This window comes from Hyla sarda, chromosome 4 (assembly GCF_029499605.1).
Source record: "Hyla sarda isolate aHylSar1 chromosome 4, aHylSar1.hap1, whole genome shotgun sequence".
Lineage (NCBI taxonomy): Eukaryota > Metazoa > Chordata > Amphibia > Anura > Hylidae > Hyla > Hyla sarda.
The window spans coordinates 143,317,013-143,338,088 of NC_079192.1; the positions used below are offsets into that span (position 1 = coordinate 143,317,013).

At 41.9% G+C, this 21,076-nt stretch overlaps 1 protein-coding gene across 3 annotated transcripts in view; it reads right to left on the minus strand.

Annotated features, from left to right (window-relative positions):
- The window catches only part of AP4E1 (adaptor related protein complex 4 subunit epsilon 1), a 59,527-nt gene that overhangs the window by 4,482 nt on the left and 33,969 nt on the right, over positions 1-21,076 (minus strand). For 2 of the 3 annotated variants that reach the window (XM_056572310.1, XM_056572308.1), the window contains exons 15-20: positions 20,957-21,071; positions 13,837-13,972; positions 9,641-9,896; positions 4,561-4,650; positions 1,824-2,285; positions 1,422-1,612 (exon numbers count right to left, since the gene is read on the minus strand). In XM_056572310.1, the coding sequence (XP_056428285.1) occupies positions 1,422-1,612; positions 1,824-2,285; positions 4,561-4,650; positions 9,641-9,896; positions 13,837-13,972; positions 20,957-21,071 (1,250 nt within the window). The remainder of the gene's footprint in view (positions 1-1,421; positions 1,613-1,823; positions 2,286-4,560; positions 4,651-9,640; positions 9,897-13,836; positions 13,973-20,956; positions 21,072-21,076) is intronic. The other variant, XM_056572309.1, reaches the window with a different exon arrangement.

A 21,076-nucleotide genomic window follows, 5' to 3' on the forward strand; every position in this document is an offset into this window, starting at 1 on the left:
TGTAGACCTTTAATATAGTCATAAATCAGCTTAGAAAACCGTTCAGAAGAGGAGAGATAAAGGCTGGAGATGACGCCTGCCAGGCAGCTTCTCTGGTAGATTGCACTGTGAATTGTATTTTTTTCTCTAAAATGACCCCTTCATACTGGTACCCCAAAATATTAGACATGGGGGCAGATAACTAAAAACTGTATAATTCTTAGACTATATAAACATTCTTAAAATTACAACAGTGACTTATGCTGTCTGAACGTTGGACACATTTAAAGGAGTACTCCCGTGGAAAACTTTTTTTTTTTTTTTTTTTTAAATCAACTGGTGCCAGAAAGTTAAACAGATTTGTAAATTACTTCTATTAAAAAATCTTAATTAAAAAATCTTAATCCTTCTAGTACATTTTATGGGCTGTATACTACAGAGGAAATGCTTTTCTTTTTTGATTTCTCTGATGTCACGACCACAGTGCTCTCTGCTTACCTCTGCCGTCCATTTTAGGAACTGTCCAGAGCAGCATATGTTTGCTATGGGGATTTTCTCCTGCTCTGGACAGTTCCAAAAATGGAAAGCAGAGAGCACTGTGGTCGTGACATCAGAGAAATACATAAAGAAAAGCATTTCCTCTGTAGTATATAGCCCCTAAAAAGTACTGGAAGGATTAAGATTTTTTAATAGAAGTGATTTACAAATCTGTTTAACTTTCTGGCACCGGAAAAAAAAAAAAATTCCACAGGAGTACCTCTTTAAGTTTAGACAGTTTATTAGTTGGTTTACTTAAAGGGGTACTCTGCTCCTAGACATCTTATCCCCTATCCAAAGGATAGGGGAAAGATGTCTGACCACGTGGGTCCCACCACGATCTCCCTGCTGCATCCAGCATTCGTTTAGAGCTCGTGACGTCTGCCGTACACCTTCAATGCAAGTCTATGGGAGGGGGCGTGACGGCAGTCACGCCCCCTTCCATAGACTTGCATTGAGGGGGCATGGCCGTGATGTCACGAGCATGGCGTGACCGTGATGTTACGAGCCTCCACCCTGCATCGCCAGTCATCCGGCACGGAGCGAAGTTCACTCCATGCACCGGATATCTGGGCTGCCGCACCTGAGATCGTGGGGGTCTCCATTGGCAGGACCCCCGCGATCAGACATCTTATCCCCCTATCCTTTGGATAGGGGGATAAGATGTCTAGGGGTGGAGTACCCCTTTAACACCAATATTGTGTGCCATAGTTATTTCACATGTCATGGCAATAATGCTACATCCCCCTTTATATCGAAGCCAAAATTCTTTTTCTGGTAAGCTCCGCATCCTTCACAAGCAAGGTGCAAAAGTGTCTAATAAAAAATGTGAGGCCAGGTCAGGTCATGTTATCCAGTCTTCTGGCGTCAAGTGGTTGGATACAAAAAGAGGATACATTTTTTACCTGATAAAATCTGACAGCACAAAATGTAGTGAGAACTGAAGCAGAGAAGGCACCTCGGGCTCTGCCAGGTAAGTGACACAGCCACTGATTGACTCTTTTCTGCACGGATGGGCTAGGAGTACACTTCCCCAGCACTGATGCACTCCGCGTGCCTCCAAATGAGAAAGCTGGCAACAAAAATTCTCGGAAACCTAAGACACAAAGAAGTGATAGCAATGTAACCATAGCAACAGAGAATTCCAACATGTTGCCGATAAGATGTGATCTTTGTATTTATGTCATCAAAACTCCAGCAAGTACGTTGTATAAAATCATCTGTTTAGGCACAAATATTATTATGTTACAAAATATTGTCAAAACGACACACTGTGACAGTAGTTTGCTTTCTTAAGGTAAACTTACTGTAAGAATCTCGGAGCCTTCCAGAGTCAGATGAATGTTCTTAATGGTTGAGCTTGTCGGATTAACAATGAACACCACAAGTAGCACACAGTCATCTTTCCATACTTTACTGGAGAACAGGGTCAGAGTCCTACAACTTGCCAACTCAGCAACTGCAGCGTGTGGATGCTGGGCAAGCTCAGGAAGTAAGGATGGCACAGAGAGAATTGGGTTGGCACCTTGGGTGGGTGCAAACGTTTCCAAGTTAGTGTTTGCAAACAAAGAAGAAACTTTCCCATCTACTGACTTCTCTTCAAGTGTCTGAGAAGGCAACAACCTAGAAGAGACTGAGGAGACGTCATTTGGTAATGGCAGTGCTATGTGATTCTGCACCCCGGGGGAATACAAGGGCTGGGTATTCTCTTTCTTCACTAATTTAGATTTTCTTTTAAACTTGTGCGGGGTCTGGTCTGGTTTACCCATCTGTGAATACAATAAGGTAATGATTGTCAACATGGTATTTATTAACCCTTTCAAATAACTTATTTTGGTCTCTCTAATGAGCAGAAAAGATGGAATACATGTCAGTATTTCATTTAAAACTTATCATTTCTAAAATTCTGTTAAGAAAAAAAAAAAAAGGACTGAGCTGCCAACTCCAGTGAACAAATCCTAATTCTTTCAATGTCATAATAAAATAAATAGTCCTGTGCCTTAGAAATCCACTTCCTTTTACTTACAGGAACATTATCATGGGAAGTTTACCTTGCTTTACATACAGTCATGGCCGTAAATGTTGGCACCCCTGAAACGTTTCAAGAAAATGAAGTATTTCTCACAGAAAAGGATTGCAGTAACACATGTTTTGCTATACACATGTTTAATCCCTTTGTGTGTATTGGAACTAAACCAAAAAAGGGAGGAAAAATGCTAATTGGATATAATGTCACCAAACTCCAAAAATGGGCTGGACAAAATTATTGGCGACCTTAAATTAATATTTGGTTGCACACCCTTTGGAAAAAATAACTGAAATCAGTCTCTTTCTATAGCCATCAATAAGCTTCTTACACCTCTCAGCCGGAATGTTAGACCACTCTTCCTTTACAAACTGCTCAAGGTTTCGCTTATTGGAAGGCGCCTTTTCCAAACAGCAATTTTAAGATCTCTCCACAGGTGTTCAATGGGATTTAGATCTGGACTCATTGCTGCCACTTCAGAACTCTCCAGCACTTTGTTGCCATCCATTTCTGGGTGCTTTTTGACATATGTTTGGTGTTATTGTCCTGCTGGAAGACCCAAGATCTTGGACGCAAACCCAGCTTTCTTACACTGGGCTGTACAGTGCGACCCTAAATCCCTGGTAATCCTCCTGATTTCATGATGCCTTACACACATTCAAGGCACCCAGTGCCAGAGGCAGCAAAACAACCCCAAAACATCATTGAACCTTCACCATATTTCACTGTAGGTACTGTGTTCTTTTCTTTATAGGCCTCATTCTGTTTTCGGTAAATAGTAGAATAATGTGCTTTACCAAAAAGCTCTATCTTGGTCTCATCTGTCCACAAGATGTTTTCCCAGAAGGATTTTGGCTTACTCAAGTTCATTTTGGCAAAATGTAGTCTTGCTTTTTTATGTCTCTGTGTCAGCAGTGGGGTCCTCCTGAGTCTCCTGCCATAGCATTTCATTTCATTTAAATTTCGAGGTATAGTTCGTGCTGACACTGATGCTCCCTGAGCCTGCAGGACAGCTTGAATATCTTTGGAACTTGTTTGGGGCTGCTTATCCACCATCCAGACTATCCTGCATTGACACCTTTCATCAAATTTAATCTTCCGTCCACGACTAGGGAGATTAGCTACAGTGCCATAGGTTGCAAACTTCTTGATAATGTTGCACACTGTGGACAAAGGCAAATCGAGATCTCTGGAGATGGACTTGTAACCTTGAGATTGTTGATATTTTTCCACAATTGTGGTTCTCAAGTCCTCAGACAGTTCTCTTCTCCTCTTTCTGTTGTCCATGCTTAGTGTGGCACACACAGACACACAATGCAAAGACTAAGTGAACTTCTCTCCTTTTTATCTGCTTTCAGGTGTGATTTTTATATTTCCCACATCTGTTACTTGCTCCAGGTGCGTTTAAAAGGAGCATCACATGCTTGAAACAATCTTATTTATCCACAATTTTAAAAGGGTGCCAATTTTTGGAGTTTGGTGTGACATTATTTCCAATTAGCTTTTTTTTGGTTTAGTACCAATACACACAAAGGGAATAAACATGTGTATAGCAAGACGTGTTCCTGCAATCCTTTTCTGTGAGAAATACTTCATTTTCTAGAAAAATTTCAGGGGTGCCAACATTTACGGCCATGACTAATAGGTCTGGGTACAGCTAATATTTCTCCATTTCTCTGTTCGAATATCTATATTCGACTTGTCTCCGACTTACTAACCTACCTGCTGAGATGACACCCCTGCCTTTAGGTTATAATGCCAAATATTATTAGAGTATCCTTCCCTTATTTATAGTTTGCTGTTATATTCATTCATAATGTACATGTCCGACGTTAACTGTAACTTACACATAAATAAACCCTTTTGATCAGCGATCGATGGCCTATTCTGAGGAAAGGCAATCAATCATTTTTGCCCAGAAAACTCCTTTAAACAAATCATACCTTTCCAGACCAACTTCAACTTTCCATTATCAGCATACCTATACTTATTTGGTACTAAAATTTAAAAGACCTTACTTTTTTATGGCCCCACTTATCAGCAGAGCAAAGATCCTGCAGTGTGCTCTGTACTATTCCTAGTGGTCTAGTAGTTAAAGGGGTACTCCACTGGAAAAAAAAATATTTTTAATCAACTGGTGCCAGAAAGTTAAACAGATTTGTAAATTACTTCTATTAAAAAAATCTTAATCCTTTCAGTAGTTATCAGCTGCTGTTGTGATCCACAAGAAGTTCTTTTCTTTTTGAATTTCCTTTCCGTATGACCACAGTGCTCTCTGCTGACACCTCTGTCCATTTTAGGAACTGTCCACAGCAGGATAGGTTTTCTATGGGGATTTGCTCCTGCTCTTGACAGTTCCCTAAAATGGACAGAGGTGTCAGCAGAGAGCACTGTGGTCAGGCAGAAAGGAAATTCAAAAAGAAAATAAATTCCTGTGGATCATAATAGCAGCTGATAAGTACTGGAAGAATTTATATTTTTTTTTAATAGAAGTAATTTAAAAATCTTAAATCTTAAACCAAATATAGGGGTGTCGCTAAAATATATAATCTTTAATAGTATCTCTTAAAAACCACCAAACTCAGAATACAAGTGGAACCCAGAGATAGAATAGAGTAGGGATATACATAAATTACCAAAGTGTATATAGACAGTAAATAACTATATACTCATCTAGCAAAGAGTCCAGGCTAATCCCTTATGGATAGGCGGGCTATAGCAGCAAGTCCAGGGCTCAATGCACACAAGAGAGAATAGTATTCAGTTCCTCTCATTTATCAATAATATAATGAGCATAATTATATAAATGCCTTCTTGTTGATACAATAGCGTGTTCCCAACGCGTTTTTGTCAGTGTGTTAGTGCACATACACAAGGACTTCCTCAGGGGAACCTATTTATATATCCATAAGAATCAACATCAATATATAGAAAAGAACGGGCTAGTTTGCCCCACACATATCCTCCAAGTGAAGCCAGGGAAGTTGTCAGCCCAGTTCTATGCATGGAGTCCAATATGCGCTGTCCGTACAAAGTCAGCCTGCAGTGGCAGGGAGGACCGGATAGTGTTTCGGCGTCTACGCGTGGCTAGGTGAAGCCGACGCCAGCTAGACTGGTCATCCAAATCCAGTGCAGAGACACTTCCTAGACTGTATAGAAGGCTCCTGTCATCTTTGAAACGATAAATCAGAGTAAATCATAGTGTATTGCAGTAAAGTTCAAAAGAAGAGTGTGGATGTCCGGCACCGCTAGTCTGAGAGACCGCAATTGTTGGTGTCAATGAGGCAGTCGAAAAGTGTACCGATAATTTTGCATGCTGTGATTCTCCAAATGGTGGTGCAGCAATCGAATAAGAAATAGCAGATATATACTGTATATAGAAGCAGAATGGAAAACGCACTCACCAATATCTTGCTGGAATGAATCAATTCTTTATTGCAGCGTGTTGTTCATAAAATCATCAGGTACAAAAGGTGCACAGGGAGCTGGAGATGGAAACAGGCAGGGGGCGGCAACTAGTTTCACGCACGTGGGCGCTTCCTCTGTCTCGCACTCAAGTGCGAGCCAGAGGAAGCGCCCACGTGCGCAAAACTAGTTGCACCCCTGCATACATGCACCCGTCTTGTGTGTGGTACATTGCACTGACTGGCTTTCTCCACTACAGCATAAAGTCTATGGGGGAGATTTATCAAAACCTGTCCAGAAGAAAACTTGCTGAGCTGCCCATAGCAACCAATCAGATCGCTTCTTTCATTTTGCAGAGGCCTTGTTTAAAATGAAAGTAGTAATCTGATTGGTTGCTATGGGCAACTCAGCAAGTTTTCCTCTGGACGGGTTTTGATAAATCTCCCCCTATTTGTATAAAGTGTACAGTACATTGCACAGAGAGGGAAAGAAAGGACCCTGAGTGACACTCCAATGTTTATATGCAATGGATGGCATAGTGGAAAGAAGGTAGTCAATTTAAAGAAAACAAAATTCTTGACAACCCCTTTAAGTTACATTTTCACAAAGGCAGTACAGGTGTAGAATAGCCACTCCAGGAGCTCCATCAGGTATCACACACATTTGTAGGAAAGAGTTCAAACTATAGGCATCAAGCTATAATGTACACCACCAGTGGGGCTTCAAAGTCTTACCTTTATAGCCTATGTCAGTGTTTCCCAACCAGGGTGCCTCCAGCTGTGGCAAAACTACAACTCCCAGCATGCCCGGACAGCCGAAGGCTGTCCGGGCATGCTGGGAATTGTAGTTTTCCCACAGCTGGAGGCACATAGGTTGGAAAACACAGGCCTATGTTCACACACGCAGTCTAAAATCAACAAGTCTTACTACAGAATCTGTAGTATATAATCTCATTGAAGCTTCAGTATTATATAGGGTGGTCAGCTACGAGACAACTGTGTATACACAGATATCCTAAACATGGCAGAAACGTGTGAACATTATAAATGGGCAACAACATTCCTATCCATGCAGACAATGATGGCCTATTTTATGGCCCATGTTCTAGTCCTGGAGAACTCCTTTAACTAAATTAAAGGGGTACTCTACTGGAAAACATTTTATATATATATATCTCAACTGGTGCCAGAAAGTTAAACAAATTTGTAAATTACTTCCATTTAAAAATCTTAATCCTTCCAGTACTTATCAGCTGCAGTATGATCCACAGGAAGTTCTTTTCTTTTTGAATTTCCTTTCTGTCTGACCACAGTGCTCTCTGCTGACACCTCTGTCCATTTTAGGAACTGTCCAGAGCAGAAGAGGTTTGCTATGGAGATTTTCTCCTTCTCTGGACAGTTCCTAAAATGGACAGAGGTGTCAGCAGGGAGCACTGTGGTCAGACAGAAGGGAAATTCAAAAAGAAAAGAACTTCCTCTGCAGCATGCAGCAGCTGATAAGTACTGGAAGGATTAAGATTTTTTTAATAGAAGTAATATACAAATCTTTCACAGGAGGTGAATAGTTAGCTCGCTTAAAACTGAGCTGTTGCTGCTGCTGCCAGGAGGGGACTGCCAGGAGGGGACTAGCCGTAATCATATGGCCACCCAGGTTATTCATCCCACATCAAGGATGGTAATTTAGGGTCTGAATGAGTGGTCCCTACCTGACCTTACATCTTCTATTCCCCACTAACTGGTGGTTATTGTATTACAGCTGCATATCCTTGTTAACTTTCTTTCCTACATTTGAATCCCCTGATGAACCACGCCTCCACACTATTTTGGAAAGGGGGGGAAACGCGTTGGGATTAATTACATTGTATTTGTGTACATTGACATAGTTGATTCTTTGTAGGATTTTGTGTTCTAATAGGGGAAGTTTTGAGCCTTATACCATTTATCTGAGCTCCTCTTCACCTATACTTATTACTAAATATTTGTGTACTTTGAGGACTATTTATCTTATTACTAAATACTATTAATAGTTAAGTTTTAAGCGAGCTAACTATTCACCTTCTGTGAAACCTTGTCCATATAGCACGAGTCAGAATCAAGCTATCTTATTTACTTTCAGTGAATTTTTTAATATAGAAATCTGTTTAACTTTCTGGCACCAGTTGATGTAAAAAAATTAATAAAAACAAAAAAAAAGTTTTCCAGTGGAGTACCCCTTTAACACACAGTCAATACTACAGTATATGTGCACAGAGACGCCTACTAGATGCAGAAGCTTCATTTCCTCTGTAGAACCCGCTGTAATAATACACAATAAAAAGTAATTCTTCCCCTCTCTACCACCTTAGATCTCTTATAACAAACGTAATAACTAAAAGAAATTTTAAGTAAATCTTTTAGCTATCCTCACAGAAGGGATGAAAATCCATGCCACTTGCAAGATGAAACAGCTTTACACTTTATTGCTCCATAGCTGGTACAAGAATGGGAAGGAACACAATTCATCCCCCTGTGACGCATTCTTAAGGCCTTTGTCTGTCAACTGCTGGGGATTTTCTTCTCCCCTGTAACAATATTGTTTCAAGGTCTTTGCAGTACACAGAGCACCAAACATTCATGGTTACTATCCCTCTGGAGCTTAGCCGATTGCTTAAATAGTGCCCACTGTAATTTTTTATTACCGTATTTTTCGCCGTACAAGACGCACTTTTTCTTCCCCAAAACTGGGGGGGAAAAGTTGGTGTGTCTTATACGGCGAATACACACCTATCGGGTTGGTCCCTGCGGCCATCAATGGCCGGGACCCGCGGCTAATACAGGATATCACCGATCGCGGTGATGCCCTGTATTTACCCTTCAGACGCGGCGATCAAAGCTGACCGCCGCGTCTGAAGCGAAAGTCGGGCTGTTCGGGACCGCCGCGGTGAAATCGCTGCGTCCCGAACAGCTTACAGGACACCGGGAGGGACCTTACCTGCCTCCTCGGTGTCTGCTTCGTGCCGGGAACCCCTGCATGGCGGCACTCTCCTTCGACATCATCACGTCGTCGCGCGCGCCGTCCCGTCATCCAATAGGAGCGGCGTGATGACGGCGACAGAGAGCGTGGATCCCGGGGAAGAAGACGTCCGGAGCGTTGGGGACACCCCGGGGATGCGGCGACAGCAATGGAGCGACATCCAGGGCAGCGGTGACGGGTCTGGAGCGGCAGTGACACGTGAGTATTACCTCCTATCCAGTGGTCTTCAACCTGCGGACCTCCAGATGTTGCAAAACTACAACTCCCAGCATGTCCGGACAGCCGTTGGCTGTCCGGGCATGCTGGGAGTTGTAGTTTTGCAACATCTGGAGGTCCGCAGGTTGAAGATCACTGTTTGGTGCAGAATCTTTTTTTTCTAGATTTTGCACCTTTAAAATTGGGTGCGTCTTATATGCCGGTGGGTCCTATAGGGCGAAAAATACGGTACCTTGTAAATTATTAAATATTAAAATGATCCAGCAGCATATTAGCTAAAAGTATTACATGGTACTATCTGCACCTAAAAAATGGCCCAGCCACATATAATGTAAAAGTATTGCACGGTACTATTTGCACCTCAAATGACCCAACCATATTATCTAAAAGAAAATAAAGTGTCTTTTCCTATTTGAATAATAAAACTTGCTACTGCGCATTTTACGGATAAAGAGCTGAACTTACCAAGGAGACGGCATTAGCACCCAGGCCCACAAATAAGGTGGAAGCTAACTGTTTCTTTTCTCGCTCTTCTTCTGAAATAAGCTCCACTGCTGGTTCTGCAGGAGTCACCGCAGGTTCTTCATCCTCACCCATCGAGATACCACTCTCCAATGGAGGTGAAACACACTCTGGTTTGCTCGTTTTACTTTCCTTTTTCAATAAGTAGCCTTCTTTTCCCCAAACTTTTCTAATGCCTTCCATCTTCAGACGATTTTCCCTACATGGCAAAAAAATAAAAAAATTTACAAAATTGTATGATGATACAGAACATTTTTAAAGGGAATCTGTCACCGGCACTTTTCATTTCAAACTGCTGACACGGACAAGTGTTAGGACAAGACAACACATGGTATTCCTGAATTATGGAGAAGCACAAGCAGATACACAGTCAGGTCCATAAATATTTGGAAATCAACACAAAACTAACATTTTTGGCTCTATACACCACCACAATGGATTTGAAATGAAATGAAGATGTGCTTCACCTGCAGATTGTCAGCTTTAACCCCTTAAGGACGCAGCCCTTTTTCACCTTAAGGACTGAGCCCTTTTTCGCAATTCTGACCACCGTCACTTTACGAATTAATAACGCGAAAACGCTTTTACCGAATATTCTGATTCTGAGATTGTTTTTTCGTGACATATTCTACTTTATTTTGGTGGTAAATTTTCGGCGTTGCTTGCATCCTTTTTTGGTGAAAAATCCCAAAATGTCATGAAAATTTTGCATTTTTCTAACTTTGAAGCTCTCTAATTGTAAGGAAAATGGATATTCCAAATAAATTTTATTATTCTTCACAAATACAATATGTCCACTTTATGTTGGCATCATAAAATGGACATACTTTTGCTTTTTGAAAAAATTAGAGGGCTTCAAAGTAGAGCAGCAATTTTCAAAAGTGTCATGAAAATTGCTAAATCTGAAGGGACAGATGTTACAGAATTACAACTCCCAGCATGCCTGGGCAGTCGAGGCATGCTGAGAGTTGTAGTTTGGCAACATCTGGAGGGCTGCTGTTTGGGCACCACTGTAACAGTGGTCTCCAAACTGTGACCCTCCAGATGTTGCAAAACTACAAGGCATGCTGGGAGTTGCAGTTTAGCCCCCCTAGTGGTTGCCACAGTAAAGATCGATTTACTTTCACTTTCAATTCCCCCCCCCCCCCCCCTGGTGGATTCCCTACCTGATCAGGATCCAGCAGGCTCCAGCGAAGATCCCAGGTCCCCAGGCATCTTCTCCTGCAGGTACGGCTTCCATCTTCTTCCCAGAGCCCCTCGACATCCAGGGGCGGGCAGAACGGGGGGTTGTCATGGCAACCCCCTGTCCTGCGCTGCCATTGGTCAGAACTCCGTTCTGACTAATGCCAGGGGATAGAAGTAGATCGCAGCTTTGCGACCTCACTCCTATCCTTTAGGCTGATCGGGGCTGTTGCTGACAGTTCCGATCAGCCCTATTTTCCGGGTGATCGGGTCACCAGAGACCCGATCAGCCCGGAATTGGAGAAAATCGCATGTCTGAATTGACATGCGATTTTCTCCGATCGCCGACATGGGGGGGTCTCAGGACCCCCCTGGTCGATGTGCCAGGGTGCCTGCTGAACGATTTCAGCAGGCATCCGGCTCCGGTCCCCAACCGGCTAGCGGTGGGGACCGGATTTCCCACGGGTATTTACATCCAAATCAGGTGAACGGTATAGGAATTACAACAGTTTGCATATGTGCCTCCCACTTTTTAAGGGACCAAAAGTAATGGGACAATTGACTTCTCAGCTGTTCCATGGCCACTTGTGTGTTATTCCCTCATTATCCTAATTACAATGAGCAGATAAAAGGTCCAGAGTTAATTTCAAGTGTGCTATTTGCATTTGGAATCTGCTGCTCTCAACTCTCAAGAGGAGATCTAAAGAGCTATCACTATCAGTGAAGCAAGCCATCATTAGGCTGAAAAAAACAAAACAAACCCATCAGAGAGAGATAGCCAAAACATTAGGTGTGGCCAAAACAACTGTTTGGAACATTCTTAAAAAGAAGGAACGCACCGGTGAGCTCAGCAACACCAAAAGACCCGGAAGACCAAGGAAAACAACTGTTGTGAATGAGCGAAGAATTCCTTCCCTGGTGTAGAAAACCCCTTCTCAACAGTTGGCCAGATGAAGAACACTCTCCAGGAGGTAGGTGTATGTGTGTCAAAGTCAAGAATCAAGAGAAGACTTCACCAAAGTGAATACACAGGGTTCACCACAAGATGGAAACCATTGATGAGCCTCAAAGACAGGAAGGCCAGATTAGAGTTTGCCAAACGACACCTAAAAAAGCCTTCACAGTTCTGGAACAACATCCTATGGACAGATGAGACCAAGATCAACTTGTACCAGAGTGATGAGAAGAGAAGAGTATGGAGAAGGAAAGGAACTGCTCATGATCCTAAGCATACACCTCATTAGTGAAGGATGGTGGTGGTAGTGTCATGGCGTGGGCATGTATGGCTGCCAATGGAACTGGTTCTTTTGTATTTATTGATGATATGGCTGCTGACAAAAGCAGCAGGATGAATTCTGAAGTGTTTCGGGCAATATTATCTGCTCAGATTCAGCAAAATGCTTCAGAACTCATTGGACGGCGCTTCATAGTGCAGACAATGACAATGACCCAAAGAATACTGCAAGAGCAACCAAAGAGTTATGCAATGGCCAAGTCAATCACCTGGCCTGAATCCGATTGAGCATGCGTTTCACTTGCTGAAGACAAAACTGAATGCCCCAAGGACAAGCAGGAACTGAAGACAGTTGCAGTAGGGGCCTGGCAGAGCATCACTAGGAATGAAACCCAGCGTCCGGTGATCAGGCTGTGATTGACTGCAAAAGGATTGGCAACCAAGTATTAAAAAGTTAAAGTTTGATTTATCATTATTATTCTGTCCCATTACTTTTGGTCCCTTAACAAGTGGGAGGCACATATGCACATTGTTGTACTTCCTACACCATTGTTGTTATTCCTACACCGTTCACCTGATTTGGATGTAAATACCCTCAAATTAAATCTGACAATCTACAGGTAAAGCACATCTTGTTTGTTTCATTTCAAATCCATTGTGGTGGTGTATAGAGCCAAAAATGTTAGAATTGTGTTGATGTCCCAATATTTATGGACCTGACTGTATATCTGTTTGAGCTTCTCCATAATGCAGGAAAATGCTTTTATTCCCTGGTGCAAACAGTCAAAGAAACTAAGAAAATAAAAGCAACCATAAAAGGCCATGCACACTCAGGAAATTCCACAATGACTCCAATCTGAGCTTATTTTGCACAGAATTTTCCACTACTGGACTTACGTCTGAAATGAGCTGCAGCCTCCCATTGAAACCAATAGGAGGCTGCAGAATCTGCCCGGAATCAAAATATCCATAGTGTGTCTGTAGTTTGCATGAGCCCTAAATGATTCTAATTGTACTTGTAGGACTGGCAGAGGCACTTTTTTTTTTTTTAAATCAACTGGCTCCAGAAAGTTAAACAGATTTGTAAATGACTTCTATTATAAAATCTTAATCCTTTTATTACTTATCAGCTGCTGTATGCTCCAGAGGAAGTTGAGTTGTTCTTTTCTGTCTGACTACAGTGCTCTCTGCTGACACCTCTGTCTATGTCAGGAACTGTCAAGAGTAGGAGCAAATCCCAAGAGCAGATCTCATCTTCTCCGGACAGTTCCTGACATGGGCAGGGGGTCAGACTAAAGTGGTACTTAAAGCCAAGGGATTCATTGAATTGGCCAAAAAGTACAGATTAAGAAAGTAAGGGTCCCAGCACAGAATCTTGAGGGACACAAAACAGAGAGAGATGAAGAAATACAAACACAAACAAACAACTTTAGACAGGTATGTAGTATGCGGTCTGACAGATATAAACGGAAGGTAAAATGTTTCTATTTATTAGTAATTTATTTCCCCCAAAGTCATTACATTACAGAGCATTATGTATGCCCGCTGTAAGCCACATCCTCCAGGTACTTCTCCCTCTGCTTGATGTAGGTCCGAAGCAAGCTATACCTCTCCATTATATATTTATATACCCTATCATGATGTCATATTGTTTGTATACTTTTGAACAACTCATCATCTTTCAATATCATACAGATTGATCAAACTTATTAAATGTACTTACTCTTTTTGTCCAGTCTCCCCACTGTTTCCAGACATTTCAGATAAAACGGAGGCTGCAGAAGGGGAATGTCCATCAGCCAAACTAATAGAAGGTAGACTTGGGGAAAAGCACAGTCCATAGGGTTCGAGATTCAAAGCTGAAAAAAAGGGAAAGGTTAAACATAAATAAAATGTAAATAAAGCTACGGTAGATTGATATGAAGTTATCAATTCAGATATGTTGTTAAAACTGAATTTTAGTTGGCAAAATGCTTTTTACCTATACAAAACATGGTTAAGATCTATACAATCCAGTACCAGAGGACGGCTGCCATTACTAAAATTAGCTGTATCAACAACAGGTACGAATAGGTTTCTGCCATCTAGTGGCAACATATCAATCAAACAGAACATTTCACATTTTTAGGGTTTTCTCTTTATATTACCCACACTGTATATAGACGGGACTGCCTTTTAGGCAGTATGGCTACTGACAGAAAGGGCCTGGCCAGAAAAAATAAATAAAAATAATAATAATATGTGTGCGTGTGTGTGTGTGTGTGTGGGGGGGGGGGGGGGTCACACTTAACTTATTGCCAATGTATCTTACTTAAAGGGGTTTTCCCCATCTTAACTTATCCCATATCCACAGTATCTGATCAAAAAAAAAAGGGGGGGGGGCACACTTACTTTTCTTATTGCCAATGAATCTTACTTAAAGGGGTTTTCCCATCTTGACTTATCCCATATCCACAGGATCTGATCAAAGGTGGTTCAATTGGTGGCGCCCTACGCCATCTCTGGAACAGGGACCCGGGTCTCCCGTAAGAATAGAAATTCTGTAGTGTGAATGGATCCATGGAAGACCCATTTACACCAATGCTGAAGAAGTATAATGTTAAAAAAAAAATTCCCCCTCCGAAGGATAGGGGATACGTTTTAGAGGGGTTTGAGCGCTGGGGCCCCCCGCGATCTCCTGTTTGGAGCCCCGGCTCTCCTTCAAAGCGGCACGCACCCTGCCTTTCCATATAGCTCTATGGGAGAGCCAAAGATTGCTGAACAGCTCTCCCATAGAGCTATATGGAGGGGGTGCAGCAGCCCCCCGCTTTTGGTGGGGGTCATGATGCGCCTCTGTGAAGGAGAGGCGGGGCCCCAAACAAGAGATCTTGGGGGGCCCCAGTACTCGGACTCGTGATCTAAAACGTATCCCCTATCCGTTAGATAGGGGATCAGTTTTTTTTTACATGATACTTCTCCTTTAAGGTTCACACAGCCGAAATCCCGAGCCCAATTCCGCAGTGTGAACATTTCCAACCAGGGCGCCTTCAGCTCTTGCAAAACTACAACTCCCAGCATGCCCGGACAGCCTTTGGCTGTCCGGGCATTCTGGGAATTGTAGTTTTGCAACAAGCCCAGGGCACCCTAGTTGGGAAACACTGCCCTAACATAATAAAACTATTTTCAAATTTTAAAACCCAATAGTAAGTATTTCCAATAGCCGTATGTTTTCAGTCAACAGTCAGTAGCCGGAAAGGAGACGTCTCCAGGAGGTCGTTGCAATGTTATAGCCACCTTAATAAGACTCTATCCTCTTAGACTGAAGTGGTTACACTGATGAAATATCTGTTTTCCCATCTGGTCTATATACATGCTGTGGCAGCGAACCTCGAGTAAACTCTGGATTACATCACAGCTGGCTAAGCTTAGATTTTATCCACTTCGGTAGGTGAAGTCACACACAAAGCATCATAACCTATACACACAATAGAAGTACAGTCCTCTCCGGATAAGAAACATATACTTTATTATGCTTTTTTACATCAACACTGGTAGCAAGACATTTTCATCAAGTGTACGTACAAATACTTAAAAATGCTAAACTTGTTTTTGTATACGCCAAAAAGATGAAAGATCCCCAACCCATTCTAAAAGGTAATATTCAAATCCCTTTTTATTGGTCACAATATTAAAAACTATATACATAAAATACAGAGAACAAAAATAGCGTGGAAACCAAAGTGCAATAGTTCATATACAAAAGTATATATGGTAATAATGCATTAAAGGTAAAGAAGCGGAATAATCATATATTCCAGATACCAAAAACACACTAATGTGCAAATCAGGCAAAAAGGTGCTACATTAAATGTAACCAGTGACCCTGTATCACTTAGGCCATATCAGGTATACAGAATAAAGTAAACGGCCCCTGTGTGTTCCAGCTACTGTTGCGCTATGGGTGAGTGCGGTGTGAGGTTCTGAGGAACCGTTTACTTTATGGCACTCAATTGCAATAGATTTTTGTTTTTATTTTGCAATCCTTATACAGTGACCCCCCAAACCTACGATGGCCCCGACATACGATAATTTCAACATGCGATGGCCTCTCAGAGGCCATCGCATGTTGAAGGCAGCATCAACATACAATGCTTTTGTATGTCGGGGCCATCGCATAAACGGCTATCCGGCAGAGCAGACTGCTTCAGCTGCCACCGGATAGCCGTTTACGGTGCCCCGTGAGCTCCAGTGATGTCTCTTACCTGTCCTCGGGGCTCCGGCGCGTCCTCTTCGGGATCCCCTGCATCGTCGGCGCTCTCCATCGTCGTCATCACGTCGCTGCGCACGCCATCCCGTCATCCAATTGGAGCGGCGTGCGTAGCAACGTGATGGCGGCGACGGAGAGCGCAGATGCCGGGGAAGCAGAGGCCTTGCCGGAGCGTCGGGGACACCTCAGGGACGCGGCGACAGCGATGGAAGGCGACATCCAGGGCAGCGGTGACGGTCCAGAGCGGCGGGGACAGGCGAGTACAACTTCCTCTAACAGTGGTCTACAACCTGCGGACCTCCAGATGTTGCAAAACTACAACACCCAGCATGCTGGGTGTTGTAATTTTGCAACATCTGGAGGTCTGCAGGTTGTAGACCACTGTCCTATACTTTACATTGCACGGATGCCTAAACATACGATGGTTTCAACAAACGATGGTCCCTTTGGAACGGATTACCATCGTATGTTGAGGGACCACTGTTACAACAATTGGCATTTCGGTCCTGCCTGGACCTTCATCAGAACAATACCGGACTGCTGCGGAGGTATAGTAAAGCAAAGTAAGCAGCAAAAGTGGCGTGCTGTCAGATAAAGGTAATAGTGGTCACTACATCCTACTATCAATTGTGCACATAGCACTGACAAATTACTAACAATGTGAGTCCAAACTTGCCAACCCCCTAAAGAATACACTACTGCCACTGACATAATTAAATCAGTAAGAGGGAGATTTATCAAATCCTGTCCAGAGGAAACGTTTCTGAGTTGCCCATAGCAACCAATCAGATCACTACTTTCATTTTTCAGAGGCCTTTTCAAAAATGAAAGAAGCAATCTTTTCCTCTGGACAGGTTTTGATAAATCTCCCCCTAAGTGTATCTAACTTGGTGTACCCCTGACAAGTTTTGCTGCATAATTTAACTGTGCTCCTGATGACAAAATGAAGTTAACCCCTTAAGGACTCAGCGTTTTTCCATTTTTGCATTTTCATTTTTTCCTCATCACCTTCTAAAAATCATAACGCTTTCAATTTTTCACATAAAATTTCACATTATGGCTTATTTTTTGCGCCACCAATTCTACTTTGCAGTGACATCAGTCATTTTACCAAAAAATCCACGGCAAAACGGAAAAAAATTCATTGTGCGACAAAACTGAAGAAAAAATTACATTTTGTAACTTTTGGGGGCTTCCGTTTTTACGCAGTGCATATTTCGGTAAAAATTACATCTTTATTCTGTAGGTCCATAGGATTAAAATGATACCCTACTTATATAGGTTTGATTTTGTCGTACTTCTAAAAAAAAAAAAAAAAAAAATCATAACTACACGCAGGAAAATTTATATGTTTAAAATTGTCATCTTCTGACCCCTATAACTTTTTTATTTTTCCGCATACAGGCCGGTATGAGGGCTCATTTTTAGCGCCGTGATCTGAAGTTTTTATTGGTTTAATTTTTATATTGATCGGACTTTTTGATCGCTTTTATAAAATTTTTCATGATATAAAAAGTGACCAAAAATATGCTATTTTGGACTTTGGATTTTGACAGTGCGGTTTAATTAACAATATATTTTTATAGTTCGGACCTTTCCGTACGTGGCGATACCACATGTTTATTTTGATTTATACAGTTTTTTTTTTTTTTTTTTTTTTTTTTTTTAAAGGGGGGTGATTCTTACTTTTATTAGGGAAGATGTTAAATGATGTTAATAAAAATGTACACTTTTTTTTTTTTTTGCAGTGTTATAGCTCCCCCCTGGTGGCTATTTCCCTGCACATACAGATCTCATACACAGATCATTGCCGTGCACTGACACAGCAAAGATCAGTGTAATCGGCAGGTAGAACACTCGTGTTCTAGCTGATCGGGACATCGCAATTTCACCGCGATGGTCCCGATCAGTGCCACTGAGCTGCTGCTGATCAACTTTGAATGCCGCGTCTAAAGGGTTAAAAGAGTGCGGTACAACGATCGGTGCAGCAAACCATTAGCCCAGGGTCCCGGATGTCATTAGCCACCGGGACCGACCAGATATGACGTGGGGTACGTACAGGTACGCCCTGCGTCCTTAAGAGGTTAACCCCTATCCAAAGGATAGGGGATAAGATGTCTGATTGCAGGAGTCCCACCACTGGGGACCCCCACAATCAGTCATCTGTTCTCCTGTCCTTTGGAAAGGGGATAAGATTTATAGGGGCAGAGTAACCATTGAAGAAGCTCCATTTTTTATGGGCAAATTAGACCAGTTTTTGCCAAAATAAATAAATAAATAAATAAATAAATATGGGCCATTGCTGTATACCATTGATCAATGGGGAAGGAAATCCTCAGTTTCTCCTCCCACTTTGAAGTAGATGTTGTTGTACAAAGTATTTGTATTTTTAAAATGTTTAAAAATGGGCAAAATAAAATAGTAACATTTTAATAGAAATGTATGAAAATTAGCAATTTTTACAATTGAAAAAAAAGTGCAAGTAAACATAAGTTTTAAATGTACAATACCTACAGATTTCTTTTTCAGTAAAAGTGTGCATCTCTCTTCTAACCAAGGGACCGTCTTATTACAGTTCAGTCCTAAATGTTTCAACTTCAGGCTGTAAATATGGGTACCATTTACAAGCCTAATAAAATCCTACTTTATAGGTTGCATAAAATGACCTCATTGCCGTTTATTCTTGACAGAAACATTTAGTATTACGTATGATCTGATATCTCTTTAATGAACAGACCATTACACTCTGTTTTATGGTGTAATCCAATACCAGCTTAAAGCCAAAAAAAACACTGGATAATCACCAAAAACATCACAAGCCATTCCAACATATACAATTACTTAAAGTTTAGTAAGAAATTAGAGCAAAGCCAATGCATGATACTGACCAACTCCACATCAAGCCTGTTAGATGCAATGTTTTACAAAGGTCTTTAGTCATGTTTGAGAATAATTTTGCCGATCTATGAAAAATCTAATTTTCATTTCCCTCTAATTTCAACTAAACTAAGCCATACAGTCCATGAATCTATTCCAGCTATTCTTGAGATATGCCATCCCTTCTGGTTGTAAGCAGGCTGTAAGCAAAATCTGCACCCATTCTGCATCCCAGGAACGTGTTTAGTATCATATCCTTTCTGTAAGGCACCCATGAGAGAGTCAACTGTGTCCACTGACAGGATCCTATGAGGCAAGATGACATATACTTTGCATTATATTGTTTGGATATATTTATCCGAAGTATATGTCATCTCAGCTATAAGCTAAGCTAAAAGTCCACCTCTAATACAATATATCTATATCTCTATGGACTACCTGCATAAAGTGATGAACATATACATATGATTCCTCCTTAGGATAGGGAAATCTTGAAACACATCCTATACCTCAGTGCTTACACCTGGCTTTACACTAAGGTGGAAGAAGAGAGAGAGAGGCACTCATCTACTGCGTACCGCTACTTCTCTAACCTGATTTCCCTGATGAGTAATGGACACAACGAATCGCGTTGGATGTTAATCATTGAAATTGTTTATGCCAATCGGTCTATGTCACATTGATACCATCTTTTGTGTTGTATGCACCTGACTCACGCGGTGATATCTGGAGGTACTGTCTAAGGGCTGGTTCACATCACGTTTTCTCCCAACCACGGTTTTAGGTCCGGTTGTAAAAGCGCATACGACGCAAAAATGAGCCCACCGGACCGAACGTTTCACTCCGGCCGGCTCATTGAAATTAATTACATACTACTCACGCATTCTGGAATGCTACAATCTATTTATTGTAGGTAATTCTCTGCAAGATAACACTGAGCTTTGTCAGTAATAAACCTATACAGTAACACTGCTCCTGATGTGTTAAATGGATTGTTTAGACTGGACAAATTGTAGCAAACCCTACAGAGTAACAAGCATTAGGTCTACTGACAATATCCCCTGAATGTGCCATAAATGCTCAACATGAGAATATCCTTTCATGTGAGATCTAACGTTCATGTCATATAGCGGATATGATCGGCTTCAGTAGAAACGCCGGCTCAGCGTGGCGCTGACGAGACTCCGGTATGCACAGCAAGGATAAATGAAACAAAGCTTTAATACCAGGATGCAACGCGTTTCACTGAGACTCAGGTATGCACAGCAAGCATAAATGAAACAAAGCTTTAATACCAGGATGCAATGCGTTTCACTGCGACTCAGGTACACACAGCAAGCATAAATGAAACAAAACTTTAATACCAGGATGCCACGTGTTTCACTGCGCATGCGCAGTGAAACGCGTTGCATCCTGGTATTAAAGCTTTGTTTCATTTATCCTTGCTGTGCGTACCTGAGTCTCGTCAGCGCCACGCTGAGCCGGCGTTTCTACTGAAGCCGATCCTATTCACTATTGTATCCCAGCCGGAGGGCAGCAGACGACCCTACTCTACTTATATGTGGTTACCATTGTTGTGTATGTTGCTACACAACTTTTCAGAGTGAGCGGTTTTCATGCATTTCCCCTGTTCTTTGCACTATGGAGCGCTCTCACCTTTGTCACATGTTAGGCTGTAATAAGAATAAGAACAAATACTAGAATGAAATAGAACATGTACCCTTTTCCCGAGACAGCTTTTCCTCTTGGCGCTGGTGATGAGGCTTGTATGGGGCTGCACCGTTACTAAGAGCCTCCGCCACATATCCATCCAGGAAAGACAGTGAAGCATCAACCTGCA